This window comes from Hemitrygon akajei, chromosome 19, assembly GCF_048418815.1.
Source record: "Hemitrygon akajei chromosome 19, sHemAka1.3, whole genome shotgun sequence".
In the NCBI taxonomy this organism is placed as follows: domain Eukaryota; kingdom Metazoa; phylum Chordata; class Chondrichthyes; order Myliobatiformes; family Dasyatidae; genus Hemitrygon; species Hemitrygon akajei.
Window position 1 is genome coordinate 3977075 of NC_133142.1, and position 22116 is coordinate 3999190.

Sequence of the window (22116 nt, forward strand, 5' to 3'; positions counted from 1 at the left end):
AAGGGCCGGGGGGGTGGCGCTGGTGCGGACGCACCCAGCCCCGAGACACCAGGCAAGGTCATTTTATTCCAAGCAATTGGTTTATTGATCATTACAGAATATCTCTCTGGTGCTTCCCTCGCCTTTCCTCCTTTCCCAACCTGATTCCACTCTCCCTACCCCCTTCCCACTATCTGTCCACCAGATACCCATATCAGAATCAGGTTTATCATCACTCACAAATGTCATGAAATTTGTTTTTTTTTTGTGGCAGCAGTACAGAGCAACACATAAAATTACTACAATACTATGTAAAAAACTCAGGCACCCTAGCCATATATAGGTGCTGGAGACTTTTGCACACTACTGTACGCCAGTGCCCTGTGTAATGAAGTTCAAAGCTCACAGTAACTTTATTATCAAAGTACATGTACGTCACCATATACAGCCCTGAGATTTGTTTTCTCAAGGTGCAGTCAATAAAAGACTATACCTAGCATGGTGGACAAACAACTGTTGAGCAGGATTAAAGGAGGGTCTCAGCCTGCAACATCGACTGTGTATCTTTTCAATAGATGCTGCCTGACCTGATGAATTCCTCCAGCATTGTGTGTTGCTCTAGTTATATTTGGTTGGCCACACGTGGCAGGTTACACCAATTGCATGCTTGATACCATCACCAGCAAAGAAACCAGCCTCCCCTCCATGAACTCTGTCTACACTGTGAAGCAGCCGGCCTAATCAAAGACCCCACTCACTCCAAACATTCTTCCTTCTCCCCTCCCCTGCCCCAACAATCAGGCAAAAGCCAGAAAGCACATTACCGCCAGGCTCAGCTTCTATCACACTGTTATAACGCTATCGAAAGGTTCTATAGTGTGATAAAATGGACTCGACCTCACAATCTATCTCATTATGGCCTTGCACCTTATTGTCTGCATACAGTACACTGTAGCTCTGTATTCTGCATTGCTTGTTTACTTTGTAGTACTTCAGTACACTGTGGTAATGAATTGATCTGTATGAACAGTAGTATGCAAGATGTGCTTTCCACTGTAGCTCAGTATGCATGATAATAAACCAATTTACCAGACTTCTAAAATCAACACTATTCTGAGCTTCATCACAGGAAGAAATTACCAGGAGACTGCAGAAAAGATTCAAGGATGAGTTAAAACCCTCCTTGAAATAACTCAATGGTTCCAACTTGCGAGAATCTTTGGGCTACGATCAACAGTCTTGCCATAAGACATTGGAACAGAATTAGGCCATTTCGATCCACTGAGTCTGCTCTGCCATTCAATGGCTGATTTTTCCTCTCAACCCCATTCTCCTATCTTCTCCCTGTAGCCTTTGACACCCTTACTAATCAAGAACCTCACAGATTCACCAGCCTCTGGCTAAAGAAAGTACCCTCATCTCTGTTCTAAAGGAATGTCCTTCTATTCTGAGGCCATGTCCTCTGGTCCTAGACTCCCTCACTATTAAGAAACATCCTCTCCATGTCCACTTGATCTACACCTTTCAATATTCAGTAGGTTTCAATGAGATTCCCCCCCACCCTCATTCTTCTGAAATCCATCAATTACAGGCCCAGAGCCATCAAATGCTCATCATATATTAACCCTTTTATTCCCAGGATCACTCTTGTGAACCTTCTCTAGATTCTCTGATGCCAGAACATCCGTTTTTAGATATGGGGCCAGAAATTGCTTATAATACTCCAAATGCAGTCTGACCATTTCCTTCTAAAGCTTCAGTCTGGATGGCTATGTAAACTTCAGATCCATTTGGAAACACACAATGGCTCGGTTAATCTGCAGGAATGCACCGCCTCATCAACTATGCACCCATCCATAATCGACCTCATCAGACACTTCAAATCCCATAAGATCACAGTTGGAGCAAATGAATCCCCACTGAGGGCTAGCCTGAGAAGGAGCAACCAAGAAGGTGATTGTGCTGAAGAGTGCAGAGCAGCTTCACAGGATGCTGCATGGGTTCAAGATTTCTAGTTATGGGGAGAGATTGGATAGACTGTTTTTCCTCGAAGTGATGACGACTGAGGGGTACACTAATGCAAGTATGAGAGCCAAACCCCCAAACAGTAAGGTATCAAAAACAACTTAGCATCCATTTGCAGAGGGGGGGAACAAAGGTCTTGGTGATTATAATTAAGCATATGATTGTGTTGAAGTGAGCTGTAATCAATAAACAGCAGCCTAATGTAGGTGTTGCTACTGCTCAGGTAACTCAGGGGCGAGTGGAGAGCCAGAAAAATTGTATCTGCTATAAACCTGTTGTGGAAATAGGCAAATTACAGTGGGACAATGGTTCCATTTAATATCAAAATGTATACAGTATACAAACTGAAATTCTTACTCTTTAGAGACATCCACGAAACAGAAGATAACCCCAAAGAATGAATGAACAAAAATGCTACAAGTAAGGTCAAGGGCCTTACTTAGGCAGGAGTTGATTCTGGCCATCTCCAACCTCTGTTGAGCAAAGCCCAGCATCGAGGACACCTTCAAAAAGATGGCATTCATCAGTGAGAGCCCCTATCACCCAGGACATACTGTCTTCTCATTGCTACCATCAGGGAAGCCTGAAGACACACAATATTTCAGGAACAGCTTTTCCCCCACTCCTTTAGATTTCTGAATGGACTACTTATTTAAAAAAAAAATATTTTTCCTGTTTTAATTTATTTTTATTATGTCTGCAATGTACTGCTGCTGCAAACAAAAAATTTCACAACACACACAAAAAGTGCTGGTGGAGCTCAGCAGGTCAGGCAGCATCAATTGAAATAAATATATAGTTAATGTTTCAGGCCAAGACACTTCTTCAGTCCTGAAGAAAGGTTTCAGACTGAAAGTTCAATTTACATATATGCTGCCTGACCTGCTGAGCTCCTCCAGCATTTTGTGCATGTTATTTTGGACTTCCAGCAACTGCAGACTTTGTGTTTAAAATTTCACAACATACACTAGTGATGCTAAACCTGATTCTGATAAAAGAACACGTTTTAAAGAGGATATGAGGGCACAGATTTGAACAGGTCATTTAAGAAACTCAGATCAGAATCAGAATCAACATTAATTTCACCAGCACGTCATGAAATTGTTTTGTGGCAGCAATGTATAATATTTGTTTATTGGGACACAGCAGAGAATAGGCCACGCTGCTGAGCAATTCCCTGAATTATTCCCAGCATAATCACAGGACAATTTACAATGACTAACTGACCCACCAACTGGTGCGTCTGTGGACTGTGGGAGGAAAGTGGAGCACCCGGAGGAAAGCTCTTGGTCATGGGGAGAAGGCACAAACTCCTCACAGTGGGACAATGAGATCCATACACACACAGCATGAAGACAGAGAAGAAATCAGTGAGGTAGCTTACATGGATTCATCATCCATTCAGAAATCTAATGGTGGAGGGAAAGAAGCTGTTCCTAAAATGTTGACTTCAGGATCCTGTACCACCTCCCTGATGGCAGCAAAGAGAAGAGGACATGTAATAATGAATGCCCCATTTCAAAACTTCACTTTTTGAAGATGTCCTCAATGCTGGGGAGGCTACTGCTGATGGAGCTGACTGCGTCTGTAACCTTTTCCAGCCCTATGTAGTGGCCTCTCCAAACCAGGTGGTGTTGCCACGATGACATAAAATAGAAATACATTAGGGGCATTTAAAAAACTCTTAGATAGGTACATAGATCAGAACAGCACATGACAAACCCTTCAGCCAATAACACACACAAAATGCTGGTGGAACACAACAGGCCAGGCAGCATCTATAGGGAGAAGCTGTGTTCCACCAGCATTTTGTGTGTGTTGTTGTTTAAATTTCCAGCATCTGCAGATTCCCTCTTGTAAACCCTTTAGCCAATCTTTTTGCACGTCTACTCTGAAGATCGGTCGAACCCTTCCCCCAAGATGACCTTCAATTTTTGTTTCATGGAAGGTCATGTAGTTGGACAGTGTTAGATTGATTTTAAGAATAGGTGTGCAAAAAGATTGGCACAAAATTGTGAACCAGAGTCCGTATTATGTTATGTAACTGGACAGAAGAGGTTTAAAGGAATATGGGCAAATGCAGACGAGCAAAACTAGCTGAGGAAGAAATCTGGCTTAAGAGAAAACTTCAGAGTTCCTTCCCTTCAGAAGAATCTTTTAAAAATTGTTTTAACTTTTTGTTGGATGGAATGGGATTGAAACAGATACCTTTGCGGGGCAAATGTCCCCCGAACCAATGGAGTAAGGCACTGGAGTTTAGTGCATACGTGTCAAACGCTCCAGTTTCACCAACACGGAAACACCACTCCTGTCATTCATTGTCTACCCCGGGCGCGCAGAACTACCTCGCCTCCAAGTTTAAAACAATATTACTTGGCCAACTGGCTGTTTCTGCAAAATGCACCTGAGGAAGTTTACATATTTTGCAGCGCAGACAGTGAAACTTTTTTCGATTTGCAATTAAACTATAAAAGGCTACAGCGACATTCGGACGTCAAATGCAAAAGCTTACGTTGACTCCGAGATAGGCCAGGTGGTCCTCCAGACCGGGCTCCAGAGCCAGGAGGAAGGAGGAAGCCGCCGAGGGCCCGCCGTTGGCTAGCGTCACCTCAGCCGTGATCTTGGCCAGGTGGGTGCCCAAATCAATGGAGCGCCGGACCTCCTCGTTGACCAGGGACTCGCCATCGACCGGCCGCAGCGAAGCCAAGAGGCCGCAAACCAAGATGGGGATGGAGAGGGACACCCTCATTTCACAGAGTGACCGATGAAATCGGATTCTTCCGAGCGGGTCGCCACAGGCCGCCGCTCCAACGCGCCGACCCCGCCTCCATCTCGAACCATCCAATTAGCAGATGCAGCGTGGGGGTCCCGCGGAGATTGACATCTCAGAAAACCAATAGACCTGCTTTCAAGCACATAGTCCCCGCCCCGTCTTTTCAAGAGTCATCCAATCGACACACGACCCTCTCCCCGGTGAAGATAGACATCAAGCGTAATCAATGATCTGCCGCCTTGGTTTACAATTCATCCAATCGACACACGAAGCGGGGTCCAGCAAAGATTGACATCTAGAGAAACCAATGAGCGACAGCTCCGCCCCACGGAGGGAAACATGGCGTTCGCCGGCGGGCTCAGGACCCTGCTCTTAGCAACGGCAAACGGCCAGATCCTGCCTGTCATCACTTCGCTTTCGAAAGAAAAGCATTCTGTTCATGTATTATAAATAAGTTGATGCGATATTTATTACATATTTTAAAAACTGTGGGATTTCTGCATAGGTAGAATTCAAAAACCCAAGACGTTAGCAAATCATTACCCTCTAGAGACTTAGGTGCTTTTTCTCATTGGTTTCCAAAGATGTCAATCCTCAGGAGCCCTCGCAGATTGGTTTATTTTTGACCAATCATTTAGTCTATCCACATCCTTTCAATCTGAGATGACCTTTCACCCTATTTCGCTCTTTACAATTGCAAAGTGATTAAGGGCATCCCCTTCTTTTTCTAATCGAAACCCGAATTAATGCTAAAGAAATAAGAATATGGAGGTGGAAATATTCAATTCTGCTGCTGCCCATGGTCAGAAAGCCAAAACAAAATGCAGGACTAAGCCTGAAGATTGCTGGTAAGCCCAGTTCACCTTCGAACGGCCAACTGTTTAAGGAAGGCTACTTTTCAAAAGCCAACAGACCTAATTCTAGAAGAAACATCAGAAGTATTTTTGTTGCCCAGTGCAAATTATCACCAGAAATAATAATCTCATAACATAAGCGACTGCAAAGTCAAAGTCGAGTTTATTGTCACACAAGTCCCATGTATGCACAGGTGCAATGAAAAACTCTGCAGTATTACAGGCACAGAACATAAGGTAATTAGCAATCACAAGAAAAACATTAAGCCTCGGAATTGTATCATTGTCACAGTGAAAATTTTGTCCGGCATGCTTTTTATACAGAACAAATCACACAGTGCTTTGAGGTAGTACAAGGGGAAATAACATACAAATGCAGAATAGTGTTACGGCTACAGAGAAAGTGCAGTGCTGGCAGACAGTAATGTGAAGGATCATAATAAGGTTATATAAGAAAGAACACGATCAGAATTGGAGGAAAAAAACAAAGTTCATTGTAGTTCATAGTGGTCAAAATGGTCCTGGTGAGGTCATAGAGTCATAGAACACTACAGCAGGGAAAAAGACCCTTTGGTCCATCTAGTCCATGCTGAACTATTATACTACGTAGTCCCATTGATCTGCACCCAGACCACAGCCCTCCCTACCCCTCCCACCCATGTATTTATCTACATTTCTCTTCAATGTTGAAATTGAACCCATATGCATAACTTCTGTTGGCAGCTTATTACACACTTTCATCACCCTCTGAAGGTGTGCTCCCTCATGTTCCCTTTAAGTATTTCTCCCTTCACCCAAGCCATGGGCCCTAGTCTCAGTGGAAAAAGCCTATCTATAGCCCTCATAATTCTATAGTGATAGGGGTTGTACAGATTGGTTGAAGGAAAGTAGTGCTCTTGAAAATATGGCAGCCTTCTATACCTCCTGCTCAATGGTAGCTGCAAGATACCCCAGATGCTGGAATCTGGAGCAACGCACAAGATACTCAGTGACACATCTATGGGGGGAATTGGACTGTTGACATTTTGGGATGAACCAATCGAGCTGCAGGGTCTTAACTCAATGAACCATTTCCCTCCATCAAAAGAGCAGTTTCATTGTTTGCCAGTTCGTTCAGTGAGATTCCACCTCCACAACTCTAGTCGTCGGCCCAGGACTCACACACTTCCGGTCCTTGGCTAGATCACCAGGATAGGAAGCGCGAGACCAGAAGCTGAGGCCTGAAAGTGAGCTCTGTGATTGCGCCTGTGCTGTGCTGTAACGTTCTATTTCCCATGACACTGGAGAATGGAGGGACAAAGGAATGTGGGGGGAGGGAGCGGCTGGATGAGGAAAGAGAATGAGCCAAAATGCAGGAATTGACCTGGGAGATAAATGGGCTTCTCGTAGAGGCATATCATTAAATGAAGGGGCCCAGCTTTGAAAAATTACCCATTTCTCCTTTTACAGATGCTGCCCTTACCTGTGAGTATTTCCGACAGTTTTCTGTTTCTATTTCAGACTTCCCTTGCACGTAATATTCCTTATTTATAACAATATCAATATTTGCTCGAAACTTATCAACCCTCTCACACTTTCTAGACGCTCACACAAACGAGTCAAGGGATTGCAGAGGCAAGAAGGTCCATATTAGACAATTATCACTTGTTATGTGGAAAACAAGGTAGCCGTTTTGCCCTTAGGGGCATACTAAAAAGAGTAATGAGATGAATGACTGTCTTATGGGTTTCAAGCAACGGTGAAAGACAAGGGAATGTTGATTAGGACGGAAAGGAAAGACATCTTATTTGTTCTCAGAAATCTTCAGTGTAACTGAGTCTCTGGAGTGAACAGATGGGTATCTGTGTCTTTATATGAAAGACATCACTTCTGACACTAAACTCGACTGACACTTAAAGTTGCACATATTTCCGAACTTTCTTATCTCAATCTAAAGCTCATTGGTGCTTATCTAAAGTGTGTGCTAGTGAGCCTCATATCAAGAGCTTCACAGATAGCTTGGAGATAATTAGACTGAGAACATAAAATGTAGAACATTCAGCACAGTACAGGTCCTTTGGCCCACAATGTTGCGCCGACCTGTTAACCCACTCCAAGATCGATCTAACCCTTCCCTCTCACATAATGCTCCATTCTTCTACCATCCACCTACCTATCTAAAAGTCTCTTAAATTTCCCTAATGTACCTGCCTCTACCACCATCACCCCTGTAGTGGTGTTACAAGCACCCACTACTCTCTGTGTGAAAAGCTTACATCCCCCTATACTTACCTCCAATCATCTTAAAAAATATACCCCCGTGTATTAGACATTTCTGCCCTGTGGAAAACAAACCTGTCCATATCTATGTGTCTCATCAATTGTACACCTCTATCAAGACATCTCTCTTCCTCTAGTGCTCCAAGGAGAAAAGCCCTAGCTTGCTCAACCCATCCTCATAAGACATGCCCTTATAATACAGACAGCATCCTGGTAAATCTCCTCTGCACCCTCTCTAATCCAGACAGCATCCTGGTGAATCTCCTCTGCACCCTCTCTAATCCAGGCAGCATCCTGGTAAATCTCCTCTGCACCCTCTCTAATCCAGGCAGCATCCTGGTGAATCTCCTCAGCACCCTCTCTAATCCAGGCAGCATCCGGGCAAATCTCCTCTGCACCCTCTCTAATCCAGGCAGCATCCTGGTAAATCTCCTCTGTACCCTCTCTAATCCAGACAGCATCCTGGTAAATCTCCTCTGCACCCTCTCTAATCCAGGCAGCATCCTGGTGAATCTCCTCAGCACCCTCTCTAATCCAGGCAGCATCCTGGTGAATCTCCTCAGCACCCTCTCTAAAGCTTCCACATCCTTCCTAAAATGAGGAGACCAGAACTGAACACAATATTCCAAGTGTTTTATCGTGGGGGAGAGACAACTGGATTCTCCTTTCATTTCTCAGAATGGTCTCTCCAAAGACTGGAGAGACTTTGTTCTCATTGAATGTGTATTTTAAGATCTCTTGGTAGATGTGACAACAATAAGCCAATACTAATTATAAATACTAGATATTCTACAGATGCTGGAAATCTTGAGCAACACACACAAAATGCTGGAGGAACTCAGCAAGTCAGGCAGCATCGATGGAGAGGAATAGTTAATGTTTCGGGCCTAGAGGCTTTATCACTTAGTTGAACCTTGGCTGGGGAACTTGACTGCTCTGGCAAGACCAACTCACCCGATCTTTGAGATGTTCAAAAGGCAATGGAACCAAGATCAGGAAGGTTTTCATGAATGGTTCTTCACTATTGCTTCTCTACCTTAAGCACACTTTACTGCTTGTCACAGCCTATAATAGCCTCTACAACCTCTTTACTGTCTTCCAACATACCAGCCTTGTTGCCAGAGCATTATGATCATTGGGATTTGCTGGTCATTTGCACCTCGTGTCCTAACCACTGACATCATTAAATCAGAGCATACAATAGACAACAAGATTTACCTTTAGGAACTTTGGAATAAGGACCTTGACTTGCTCTTCATTGATAGAACAAAATGTCTATCACTTGACCTTGTGGAGGGAACAACTAGAAGATGAGTTCAAAGGTGCAGTTGGACGGAGAGAAAATTGTGGAGCAGTATTTCAGTAATAAAGAAATACGTTTCAGTTTATGCCTCCTTGTATGAGTGCCAATGTTATTTTGGCAAAGCCTACCAGCGTGTTGACCTGTGAGTTTGGTTTCTACACGAGTAGGGCGTTTCCACTGCCCCCGTAATCTCTGAGTACAATTGTGGAGGATGTAGCTGATGGAGTGGTTGAAATATATCCGCATGCAGTCTGAAGACATTAATAAGCAACATAAACAGATTAGCTCATGCAATCCTAACTGTCACCATTAAGTGCGGGAACTTCAATCTATCTTAAAGTTGACACTCAAGAAAACCCTAACTGATGGCTCCTGCTATCCACTTTTACCACAGTATCCTGACCAGCGCCTGGCACCCCACTGATAAACCCCAGGCTGGCAGCGGCAGAGCTGCTCGCCGGAAACCTTGGACCGGCATCATAGGTTCTGTTTGGCTTCTCACAGGAAGCTTTGTGTGGAAGGCTTGCCTTCAGTTGTTCATGCAGAAGCAGCTGGAAGGGAGGAGGGGAGCGGAGTAGGAGGGAGGGGGGGGTTGGGGTCGGATGGAGCGAGCAATGAGGTCAGTACGCTGTGGAATGAAGGCCTGGCTCATGCTGAATTAGGGACAGAGCCATTCAGGAAATCGGAACTGCATTTGGAATTGGAATTGGCTTTTTACTGTCACATGTACAGTGGGCCAGTGTAAAACTCTGTTTTGAATGCCATCCACATAGATCAGTTAATCACATCAGTGAATTGAGGTAGCACAAGGGAAAACAACGATAGACCAGAATTTGGTAAAACAAATACTGTTGTAGGGAAAGTGTCCGGGCCAGAGTCTGGAGGACGGAGGCCTGAAGGGACAAATGACCTAATTCTACTCTTAAATCTTATTGGAGTACAACTCTGGGCTGGAGACTGATGGTTGGAGGGTCAGTGTTTCAGTGTCTGGGCTACAGACTGATGAATGGAGGGTCAATTTGAGTGATGGTCAGAGGCTCGATGTTTGAGAGTCTGATGGTTGGAGGCCTGATGTTTAAGTGTCTGATGATTGGAGGCTCGATGTTTGAGTGTCTGATGGTTGCAGGCTTGATGTTTGAGAGTCTGATGGTTGGAGGCTCGATGTTTGAGAGTCTGATGGTTGGAGGCCTGATGTTTAAGTGTCTGATGATTGGAGGCTCGATGTTTGAGTGTCTGATGGTTGCAGGCTTGATGTTTGAGAGTCTGATGGTCGGAGGCTCGATGTTTGAGAGTCTGATGGTTGGAGGCCTGATGTTTAAGTGTCTGATGATTGGAGGCTCGATGTTTGAGTGTCTGATGGTTGCAGGCTTGATGTTTGAGAGTCTGATGGTCAGAGGCTCGATGTTTGAGAGTCTGATGGTTGGAGGCCTGATGTTTAAGTGTCTGATGATTGGAGGCTCGATGTTTGAGTGTCTGATGGTTGCAGGCTTGATGTTTGAGAGTCTGATGGTTGGAGGCTTGATGTTTAAGTGTCTGATAATGGGAGACGATGTTTGAGAGTCTGATGGTTGGAGGTTTGATGTTTGAGAGTCTGATGGTTGGAGGCTTGGTGTTTGAGTGTCTGGGTGAGAGACTGGAAGTCTGAAGGCAGCCTGTACTGGGCTTGAAGGACTTATCCTTGAGTGCATTGGCTGTTAATGCAAACAATATGGAAACTGGCCCTTTAACCCAACTGGTCCACACCAACTGTGTTGTCCAAGTGAGCTAATCCTATCTGCCCGTGTTTAAACACACAATCCTCTAAACTTCTGTAATCCATGTGCTTATCTAGATGGCTTTTAAACGTTGCTAATGTACCCGCCTCAACCACTACTTCTGCTAGTTCATTCCAAATAAGCACCACCTTTTGCATGATGAAGTTGTCCCTGATGTCCCATTTAGATCTCTCTACTCTGATCTTAAACCTGTGCCCTGTTGTTTTTTATTACATCCTCCTTGTTTCTCCATGTTGGCTTCACAGCCTGGTATGGAAGCACCAATATTCTTGAATGGAAAAGGTGGTGGACACAGCCTAGTCCATCACAGATAAAGCCCTCCCCACCTCTGAGCACATCTACAAGGACAGCTGTTGCAGGAAAGCAGCATCCATCGTTAAGGACCCGCACCATCCAGGGCACGCTGTCTTCTCACAGCTACCATCGGGAGCAGGTACGGGAGCCTCAGATCCCACACCTCCAGCTTCAGGAACAATTATTACCCCTCAACCATCAGGCTCCTGAACCTGAGGGAATAACTTCATTCACCTCAACTCCAAACTGATTCCACAACCTATGGATTCACTTCCAAGGATTTTACAACTCATGTTCTCTGTATTGTTTATTATTATTTATTACTCAGTGATCTATCATTATTATTATTATTTCATTTTTCATTTTGAATTTGTACAACTTGCTGTCATTTGCACGTTGATTGTTTATCCATCTGTGTGTGCAGTTTTTCACTGATTCCATTGTGCTTCTTTGTGTTTATTGTGAATGCTTGAAAGAAAGTAAATCTCAGGGTTGAATATGGTGACATCTATGTACTTTAATAATATATTTACTTAGAACTTCGAACATTTTTGGAAAAAAGACTGTGTGCTTTTACCCTGTCTGTGGTGGTCACCCTTCAATCTACTACATTGTAGGCAATAAAGTTGGAGTCAATTATTAAGGTTGATGTCCCAGGGTACTCGGAGGCACATGATAAAATAGGCCGAAGTCAGCATGGTTTCCTCAAGGGAAAATCTTGCCTGACAAATCTTTTGGAATTCTTTGAATAAATAACTAGCAGGATAGACAAAGGAGAATTGGTTGATGTTGTGTACTTGGATTTTCAGAAGGCCTTTGACAAGGTGCCACACACGAGGCTCTTACAGGCTATGAGCCCATGGTATTACAGGAACAATTCTAGCATGGATAAAGCAGTAGCTGATTGGCAGAAGGCAAAGAGTGGGAATAAAGGGAACCTTTTCTAGTTGGCTGCTGGTGATTAGTGGTGTTCCACAGTCCTAGGCAAAGGGACTTGGGAGTCCTTGTGCAGGATTCCCTAAAGGTTAATTTGCAGGTTGAGTCAGTGGAGAGGAAGACAAATGCGATATTAGCATTCATTTCAAGAGGACTAGAATATAAAAGTAAGGATGTAATGTTGAGATTTTTTAAAGCACTGGTGAAGCCTCTCTTGGATTATTGTGAGCAGTTTTAGGTCTCTTAACTTAGAAAGGATGTGTTGAAACTGAAGAAGGTTCAAGGGAGGTTCACAAAAATGATTCTAGGTTTGGACGGCTTGTCATAAGAAAAGCGTTTGATGGCTCTAGACCTGTATTCACTGGAATTCAGAAGAATGAGGGGTGACCTCATTGAAACCTATCAAATGGTGAAAGGCCTTGATAGAATGGATGTGGAGAGGGTTTTCCCATGGTGGGAGAGTCTAAGACCAGAGGGCACAGCCACAGAACAAAAGAGTGCCCTTTTAAAATGGAGATGAGGAGGAATTTCTTTAGAAACATAGAAACCTAGCTGGAGAGTGGTGAATCTTTGGAATTTGTTGCCACAGGCAACTGTGGAGGCCTAGTCTTTATGAATATTTAAGGCAGAGGTTGATAGATTCTTGATTGGTCAGGGCATGAAAGGATATGGCAGGAGATTGGGGCAGAGAGGAAAATGGATCAGTCATGATGAAATGGCAGAACAGACTTGATGGACCAAATGGCCTAATTCGGCTCCTATATCTTATAGTCTTATGGTCTTAGCTCCTTGTAATTTGGGCCCCCCAAGTCTAGGCAACATCCTGTCAAATCTTTTCTACACTTCGTCTAGTTTAATTGTTACTATAATAGGGTGACCAAAACAATACTCCAAGTGCATCCTCAACAGTGCCTTTTATATCTGCCACAAAGCTTTGCAACTCTTATACTCAATGTCCTGGCTGATGAAGGCCCAGGTGCCAAATGCCTTCTTCACTACCCTGTCCACCTATGATGCTGATTGGCCTGCTGGTTGGGATAAGGCTGTCTCACCAACTGAGCTGCAGCCATCAATAGTCAAGAGGGGGAAGCAACTGGTCAGGCCTCCTGTTTCTCTTTGGGTATTCTACGTCTTGATAGTACTAAAACTGAATTTTTCAACTTTGGGTAGCCTACACTTGGCTCCTTTCTCTCTCCTTCTGATCAAACCTTCCTGTATCCATTTCCAACTGTCTTTTTAAATTGTTTTTATTTTTCACTTATTTGGCAATGCAGCGTTGTAACAGATCCTTCTGGCCCCACCCAGTTATGCCACTGTGACCAATTAACCTATTAGCCCATCCGTCTTTGGTAGGTGGGAGCACCTGGAGGAAACACATTTAGTTTCTGTCCAATCTCAGAGCGATCCCATCAGTCCCCCACCATGCCTCTTCTTGGTGCTGCCATCAGCCAGGAGATAGAGGAGCCTGAAGACCAACATCTCAAGGTTCAACAACAGCTTCCTCCCTTCCTCCCCACTTCCTAACACCACCTGGAATCTCCCTCTCCCTCTCCCTCTCTCATATCTTATGGGGGAGTCCTGACAAGACAAGGGTTAAGATAACGTCCAGATAAGAATGGTTTACAGACAGAGTGCAGTCAACCCAGGAAAGAGAGTTCTTTGAAGAACATAGCTCCTCTGCACAATAGGGGACCAGAGCCATCTGACATACCAAGACAGATGAGGATGTGAATGAAGAATTCTAGGATGACACTGACTATTGATCAGTTACTTTACTGATTCTGAAGTATTATTCCCTTTAACATGTAGATTCTATTGGCTATTAATACCTGTATTATTATAATATGATTGGTGATTGATTATATAAATAAGGAATTTGAACACCGCAAGGTTACCAATTGACCAGAATCTGTTTCCAACTAGTCAATTTCTGTATTAAAAGGGCATTTCTTTGTTCAGTCTCTAGGAGAGTTTGGTAACAGAGTTTGTGCAAATAAAGTGTGAGTTTTCAGAGAAAAAGAGAGAAGGGGGAGGGGTTAGAAATGACCGGAGGTTGGAGGAATTGATGTTCATACCATCAAGTTACACGGAATATGAGGTGTTCCTCCTCCAACCTGAGAGTGGCCTCATCGTGGAAGTAGAGGAGGCCATAGACTGACATGTCAGATTGGGAAGTCGAATTGAAATGTGTGGGAAATCCCATCCTTTGTGGCAGATGAAGCGTAGGGACTATTTGAGGCCAGGAATGGATGTGAGGGGGGAGTTGAAGGGGCAGGTATCACACTTGTCCTGCTTGCAGAGGGACGAGCCAGGAGGGAGTTTGGTGGGGAAAGAGGAGTGGACAAGGAAATCGCGTAGAGAGCGATCCCGGTGGAGAGTGGGGGAGGAGGGGAAGGTGTGTTTTGGTGGGATGTTAAATGTTCCAGAGCAGTCAGCAGGTCAGGCGGCATCTGTGGAGAGAGAAATCAAGTTAGTGGTTCAGGGCAATGATCCTCCTTCACAATGCGGAGCATTTCTGACTTTAATTCATATTTTCATCCTTCCCAGTCAGAGAGTCATTGACCACTACAGCATAGAAACAGGTCCTTCAGCCCATTCAGTCTGTGCAGAACTAGTCCCATCGACCCTCACCTGGACCACAGCCCTCCATACCCCTCCCTTCCATGTGCTTCTCCAAACTTCTCTTAAATGTTGCAATTGAATCTGCATCCACTACTTGAACTGGCAGCTCGTTCCACACTCACACCACCCTCTGAGCGAAGAAGTTCCTCCTCGGGAGCCTCTTAAATATTTCACCTTTCACCCTTAATCTATGACTTCCAGTTCTAGTCTCACTCAACCTCAGTGGAAAAGCCTGCTTCCACTTACCCTATCTACTCCCCTCATAATTTTGTATACCTCTCTCAAATCTCTCCTCATGCTCTTACAGGGATTTGAATTTGGGATCTTGCTGTGCTATCTCACACCCCACTGGGTTGCAGCCTGTGGGCGAGCTCGGAGAACGTCAGGAATGTGTCAGTTTCAGTATGAGTGGGACTGCAGGAAGAACAGATTTCACAGAACAGAACCACTAGGGTCTCAGGTGAAAATACTTTCTCATTCACGTTCCAAGAATATCTGTTGTTTTTTCCCCCCAAACCAACACATGGTTGGCTTGTGGTTACTGACTGTCTTTATTTAGTTTAATCACCAAATGACAAATTGACAATTTTATATTTAACTGGTTTACAGGAGAAGGGATGACAGCACTCAAATCACACACACTCACCCTCGATGTACAAACTGATTCATACACACAGAACACACGTATATTTGATACACATACTGAGAAACGCACCACACATACACGCACACACATATGCATACAGATGTATTTGATATATATCAACCCAAATATTTACACATGCAACATATATACATGGAAGTGCATCAAAATATAGAATCTGTGTATTTGATTGAAAGACATAAATATATCCATCATCCAGGCCATGCCCTCTTCTCACTACACCCATCGGGAGTGAGATAGAAGAACATTAGGTTCCACACTACCAGGTTCAGGAAAAATTATTACCCTTCAACTATCGGGGCCCTGAACCATTGTGGATAAATTCACTGACCTCAACTCTGAACTGATACCACAACCGACAAACTCACTTTCAAGGATTCTACAACTCACGTTCTCAGTATTATTTATTTGTTATAATTTGCACAATTTATCTTCTTGTGCACATTGGTTGTTTGTCAGTCTATGTTATGTATAGATTTTCATAAATTCTATTGTATATCTTTACTTTCCTGTAAATGCCTGGAAAAAATGAATCTCAGGGTAGGTATATGGTGACATATAACATCACATGGACAGAGATACAGTGAGAAGTTTCTCCTGCACACTGTACATACGGATCAGATCATTACACGGTGCACTGAGGTAGAACAAGGGAAAACAATGACAGAATGCAGAATAAGTTGTTACAGATGCAGAGAAAGTGCAGTGCAGGCAGACAACAAGGTGCAAGGACACAACAAGGTGGACTGTGAGGTCAGGAGTCCATCTTATATTAGGGAACCTGGTAACAGCGGGGTAGAAGCTGTCCCTGAGCCTGGGGGTATTTGCTTTCAGGCTTTTGTTTCTTCTGCCCAATTGGGGGGGGGGGATGTTCAAGGTAGGTGGGGTCTTTGAGTACGTTGGCTGCCTTACAGAGGCAGTGAGAAGTATAGACAGAGTCAATGGAGGGGGAGGCTGCTTTTTGTGATATGTCCAGCTGTGTCCACAACTCTCTGCAGTTTCTTGCAGTCACGTGCAGAGCAGTTGTCGTACCAAGCCATTATGTACCAAATAGGTTGCCTTCTAAGCTGCATCTGTAAAGATTTGTGACGGCCGTTGGTGACATGCCGAATTTCTTCAGCCTCCTGAGGATGGAGAGGCTTTCTTGACTGACTAGATTGACTTGTGGCTCTTAATGTAACAGAAAGCTTTATCGGCAAGGCGGCTGTATAAATGAAAGTGGTTGCTGTTCTCTAGACATTCTCATCGTGAACTTTGGGAGTACACCGTTAACAACTTCACATCCTGTAGATGGCGCCTTTTACTAACAAATGCCTGTTTTATCCCACCCACTCCCCCTCTGGTCCATTATACCTTGTGTAGCTGGGGCTGTGTAAGAGGTCCCATGGATTCTAGGACCAACCTCTGCATTGTGCTAAACTGCAACGGAGAGGATTTGTGATCATTATTGGCAAGTCCTAGGGGGCTGAGACCGAAGGTTGAAGCCTGAAGTTCGATCGTGAGTTGGGAAGTCGAGATCTGATGTCTGAAACACTGGGTCCAAGAGTCGACTAGGGAAGTGAAGGGCCGATGTCTGCTGGAGGCACCCAGGGCAGCCTGTCCTGGGGTTGGAGAACAGACTGTATGAGTGGGTGGGTGGGAGGGAAGAAAGTGGGCTTGTTGTGTATTATTTTGTTCCACAGAACATTGTGGGCATGCTATGTTGGTGCTGGAATGTGTGGCAACACTCACAGGCTGTCCCAACATCCTTGAGTGTTAACTCAAATGACACGTTTCACTGCATGTTTTGATGTTCACGTGGTAATGAATCTAAATCTGGATTTAAAGAATGACGGATCAGCCATAATCCCATTGAATATGGAACAGACTCGAGGGGCTGAATGGCCTATTCCAGAGCCTACCTCCTCTGATTGAATGGCGACTTTCTGTCTTGTCCCAGTAAACTTAGTACGGGACAGTGCAGACACACAGCACCAGTCAGCACCAGCAGTTTAGCTACGGTCTTGCCTGCCACCTGGCACTGATGGGCTTATCCTTTTCCACAGACCTGCAGGGTTCCTCCAGCATTTTGTGCGTTTTACAGTGGAACAACCCAAACACAAGGGTGGGAAAGGGGCTTGTTTGGCTGCTGTTGTTGCTGCTTGTGTTGTCCTGCCGAGCATCGTGGACATGCTACGTTGACATCAGAATGTGCCAAACTCTTGCGGGCTGCCTCCAGCCTACCCTTAGGCTGTGTTTGTTGTGAAAAACAGGCAATGCTTTTCACAGCATGTCTCAATCTACGTGTGATAAATAAACGAATCTGAATCTGCTGCTGAGGCCTCTTCTCAGTCCCAGCAGTGTGGGACTGAACTTACCAGCTTGATAATATGGTGAATGTGTGTTCTACTGGAGGTCTCTCTGTGAGGGTTTGAAAAGGATAATTTCTTTTTTGACCTCTTGGGCTATGGCTGTTAACACCAGCTGCTTTCACTAAACGCATTTAGGAGGCAGAGTGGCTCTCATTACTCAGTCTGGCCTGTACGTGACTCCAGATTTGGATTCGATCGATATAAACGCTGGGCACAGGCAGGTCAGCTCCGTGCTGAGCTAAGGGTCTGGGGACTGACTCTCTTTATGAACCAGTTCAGAACGCTATTTGCTTGCATGATTTGTTTCTCTCTCTCTCTCTCTCTGCACACTTGGTACTCCAAGTGTGGCCTAACTAGAGTTTTATAGAGCTGCGTCATTACATCGCGTCTCTTAAACTCTATCCCTCGACTTATGAAAGCTAACACCCCATAAGCTTTCTTAACTACCCTATCTACCTGTGAGGCAACTTTCAGGGATCCATGGACATGTACCCCCAGATCCCTCTGCTCCTCCACACTACAAAGTATCCTGCCATTTACTTTGTACTCTTCCTTGGAGTTTGTCCTTCCAAAGTGTACCACCTCATATTTCTCTGGGTTGAACTCCATCTGCCACTGCTCAGCCCACTTCTGCATCCTATCAATGTCTCTCTGCAATCTTCGACAATCCTCTACACTATCTACAACACCACCAACCTTTGTGTCGTCTGCAAACTTGCCAAACCACCCTTCTACCCACACATCCAGGTCGTTAATAAAAATCACGAAAAGTAGAGGTCCCAGAACAGATCCTTGTGGGACACCACTAGTCACAACCCTCCAATCTGAATGTACTCCCTCCACCACAACCCTCTGCCTTCTGCAGTCAAGCCAATTCTGAATCCACCTGGCCAAACTTCCCTGGATCCCATGCCTTCTGACTTTCTGAATAAGCCTACCGTGTAAAACCTTGTTAAATGCCTTACTAAAATCCATGTAGATCACATCCACTGCACTACCCTCATCTATATGCCTGGTCACCTCCTCAAAGAACTCTATCAGGCTTGTTAGGCACGATCTGCCCTTCACAAAGACATGCTGACTGTCCCTGATCAGACCATGGTTCTCTAAATGCCCATAGATCCTATTTCTAAGAATCTTTTCCAACGGCTTTCCCACCACAGATGTAAGGCTCACTGGTCTATAATTACTGGTCTATATTGATGTGCTGTACTAATTGAGCTAATGGCCACAGATCCCTCAAAGTTGTTGAGCAAGTTATAGAGCCGTTAAGGAGTCGTATAGTTTGTTGGCCTTCATTAGTTGGCAAATGAGTTCAGGAGCTGCAAGGTACAAAAGACCTGATTGTGGACTTCCGGAAGGGTAAGATGGAGGAACACACACCAATCCTCAAAGAGGGATCAGAAGTGGAGAGGGTGAGCAGTTTCAAGTTCCTGGGTGTCAATATCGCTGAGGATCTAACCTGGTCCTAACATATCGATGTAGTTATAAAGAAGGCAAGAGACAGCGGCTATACTTTATTAGGAGCTTGAAGAGATTTGGCATGTCAACAAATACATTCAAAAACTTCTACAATTGTACCGTGGAGAGCATTCTGACAGGCTGCATCACTGTCTGGAATGGGGTGGGTGGGCTACTGCACAGGACCAAAAGAAGCTGCAGAAGGTTGTAAATCTAGTCAGCTCCATCTTGGGTACTAGCCTACAAAGTACCCTGGACATCTTCAGGGAGTGGTGTCTCAGAAAGGGAGTGTCCATTATTAAGGACCTCCAGCACCCAGGGCATGCCCTTTTCTCCCTGTTAGCATCAGGTAGGAGGTACAGGAGCCTGAAGACACAAACTCAGCGATTCAGGAACAGCTTCTTCCCCTTTGCCATCCGATTCCTAAATGAGCATTGAATCGTTGGACACTACCTCACTTTCTTTTAATGTACACTATTTCTGTTTTTGCACGTTTTTTAAAAATCTATTCAGTATACATAATTGATTTATTTGTTTGTTTATTATTATTTTTTTATTTATCTTTTTCTCTGCTAGGTCATGCATTGCATTGAACTGCTGCTGCTAAGTTAACAAATTTCACGTCACATGCCGGTGATAATAAACCTGATTCTGATTTTGAATATGAGTCGATGCTCTGCCCGCCTGAGGGTGGCCTCATCATGGCTGTAGAGACAGACATGGGAACTGGAAAGTTTAACTGAAATGGGTGGCCACTTGATAATCCTGATTTTGTAGTGAACAGGGTGGAGGTGCTCAACAGAGATGCCCCCCTCCCCAATCTACGTCACAATCTCAATGTAGGTACACTGGCAATCCAGCAGAGGCTGGTATATTCCAGCCTCTCAGAGGCAATGACGTTTCTCCTTGACCTTGTGGACCTGTCGCGTTTGGAGTGGACGGGGATTGACGGTGAACCGGCAAAAATGCCCCGTGTTGGTGGAATGCCCGTAGATAGGAGGCTGAAGAGGCAGGGAGGTGCATGGGGTTCAGTTCTGCTTGCTGGAGGTTGCACAGTGACTGACGGAAATATGAGATATTAAAGTCCAACAAATAAATTTTTTCGATAACATGACCATTTGGAACACCAAACAGTAGAGCATAGGAACAGCCACTTCAATGGGCAAGGAAGCGGCAGATGGAATACCGTGTGGTCATGCACATAGGTAAAAGGAATAAAGGCCTAGACCAGGGCTCCACAGACCCCTTGCCTAATGGTATTGGTCTGCAGCATAAAAAAGGTTGGGAGCCCTTGGCCGAGACTAATTTCTAAATGGGAAATTAATTCAGAAATTGGAGATGCACAGGGACTTGCAAGTCATTGTGCAAGATTCCCTCAAGATTAACTTGCAGGTTGAGTCACTAGCATTTATTTTGAGAGGATTAGAATACAAGAGCAAATCTTCACAAGGCATTGGCCAGACTGCATTTGGAATATTGAGAGCAGTTTTGGACCCCATATCTAAGAAAGAAATATGCTGGTGTTGGAGAGAGTCCAGAAGATGATTGCAAGAATGATCCCAGGAGTGAAAAAAGTTAAAAGGTTAACGTATGATGAGCATTTGAAGGCTCTAGGTTTGTACACGTTGGAGTTTAGTAGAATGAGGTAGGTGATCTCAGTGGAACCTACTGAGATGCCCCCCCCCCATGGGATCATTGAAAGGCCTATATAGAGTGGATGCGGAGGGAATGTTAGGTGAGTCTAGGACCAGGGGCATAACCTCAGAACAGAAGAATGTTCATTTAGAATAGAGATGAGGAGGAATTTCTTTAGTCAGAGGATGGTGAATCTGTGAAATTAATTGCCACATATAACTGTGGAGGCCAGGTCATTAGGTATATTTAAAGTGGAGTAAATTTGATAGTAAGGGCATTAAAGATTATGGGTAAAAGATAGGAGATTGGAATTGATAGGGATAATAAATCAGCCATGATCAAATGGTGGTGCAGACTCAATGCGCCAAACGATATAATTTTGCTCCTACATCTTATGTCTTACAGTCTAAGTTAGCCAGTGTGAGGGGGATCACAACTTCTGTCAGGGTATCAGGGAGGAGCAATTGATTCCACCCCCCTCACCCCCCAAGGGACTTTTTCCCTATTTTTTGCTCTCCTTTTGCACTAATAATTTAATTTTTAATATATATTTTTACTGTAATTTGTAGTTCATTCAAATATCTATTGCAATGTTCTGCTGTTGCCAAACAACATATTTCACAACATATGCCAGTTGTAGTAAATCTGATTCTGAGTTGGTTTGTTATTGTTATGAGATACAGTGAAAAGCTTGTCTTGAATGCTGTTCGTTCTGATCCAATCATTGCACAGTGCATTGAGGTAAAACACTACGAAGGCAGAATAAAGTGTAACAGCTACAGAGAAAGTGCAGCACAGGTAAACAAGAAAGGGCAGGATCCTAACAAGGAAGATTGTGAGGTCAAGAACCCAACTTGTCACATTAGGGGACCGTTTAATAGTTTGGTAACAGTGGGACAGAAGCTGTTCTTGAGCCTGGCAGTACATGCTTTCAGACTTTTGTATCTTCTGCTCAATGGGAAAAGGGAGAAGAGAGAAGAGAGAACACCTGGGATGGGTGTTGATGCACCATCAATAACTCTTGGAGACGTGAGGCAAGATATAGGCTTTTATTGGCTGGAAGAAAGAACAAGCAGCAAATGACCACCACACTACATCCTGGAGACTGAGGCCGGGGCTGTGTCTCCAATCGCCTTTATACCGGGGTCCATGGGAGGAGCCACAGTCTATGGGAGGAGCCATGGT

General features: G+C 44.4%; 1 protein-coding gene across 1 annotated transcript in view; it reads right to left on the reverse strand.

The window, feature by feature from the left end:
- Nucleotides 1-4839, reverse strand: part of rpn1 (ribophorin I) — a 39298-nt gene extending 34459 nt beyond the window's left edge. The window contains exon 1 of the mRNA XM_073071992.1: nucleotides 4517-4839. Coding sequence (XP_072928093.1) covers nucleotides 4517-4753 — 237 coding nt within the window. The 5' untranslated portion in view covers nucleotides 4754-4839. The remainder of the gene's footprint in view (nucleotides 1-4516) is intronic.
- Between the last annotated feature and the right edge of the window lie 17277 nt (nucleotides 4840-22116).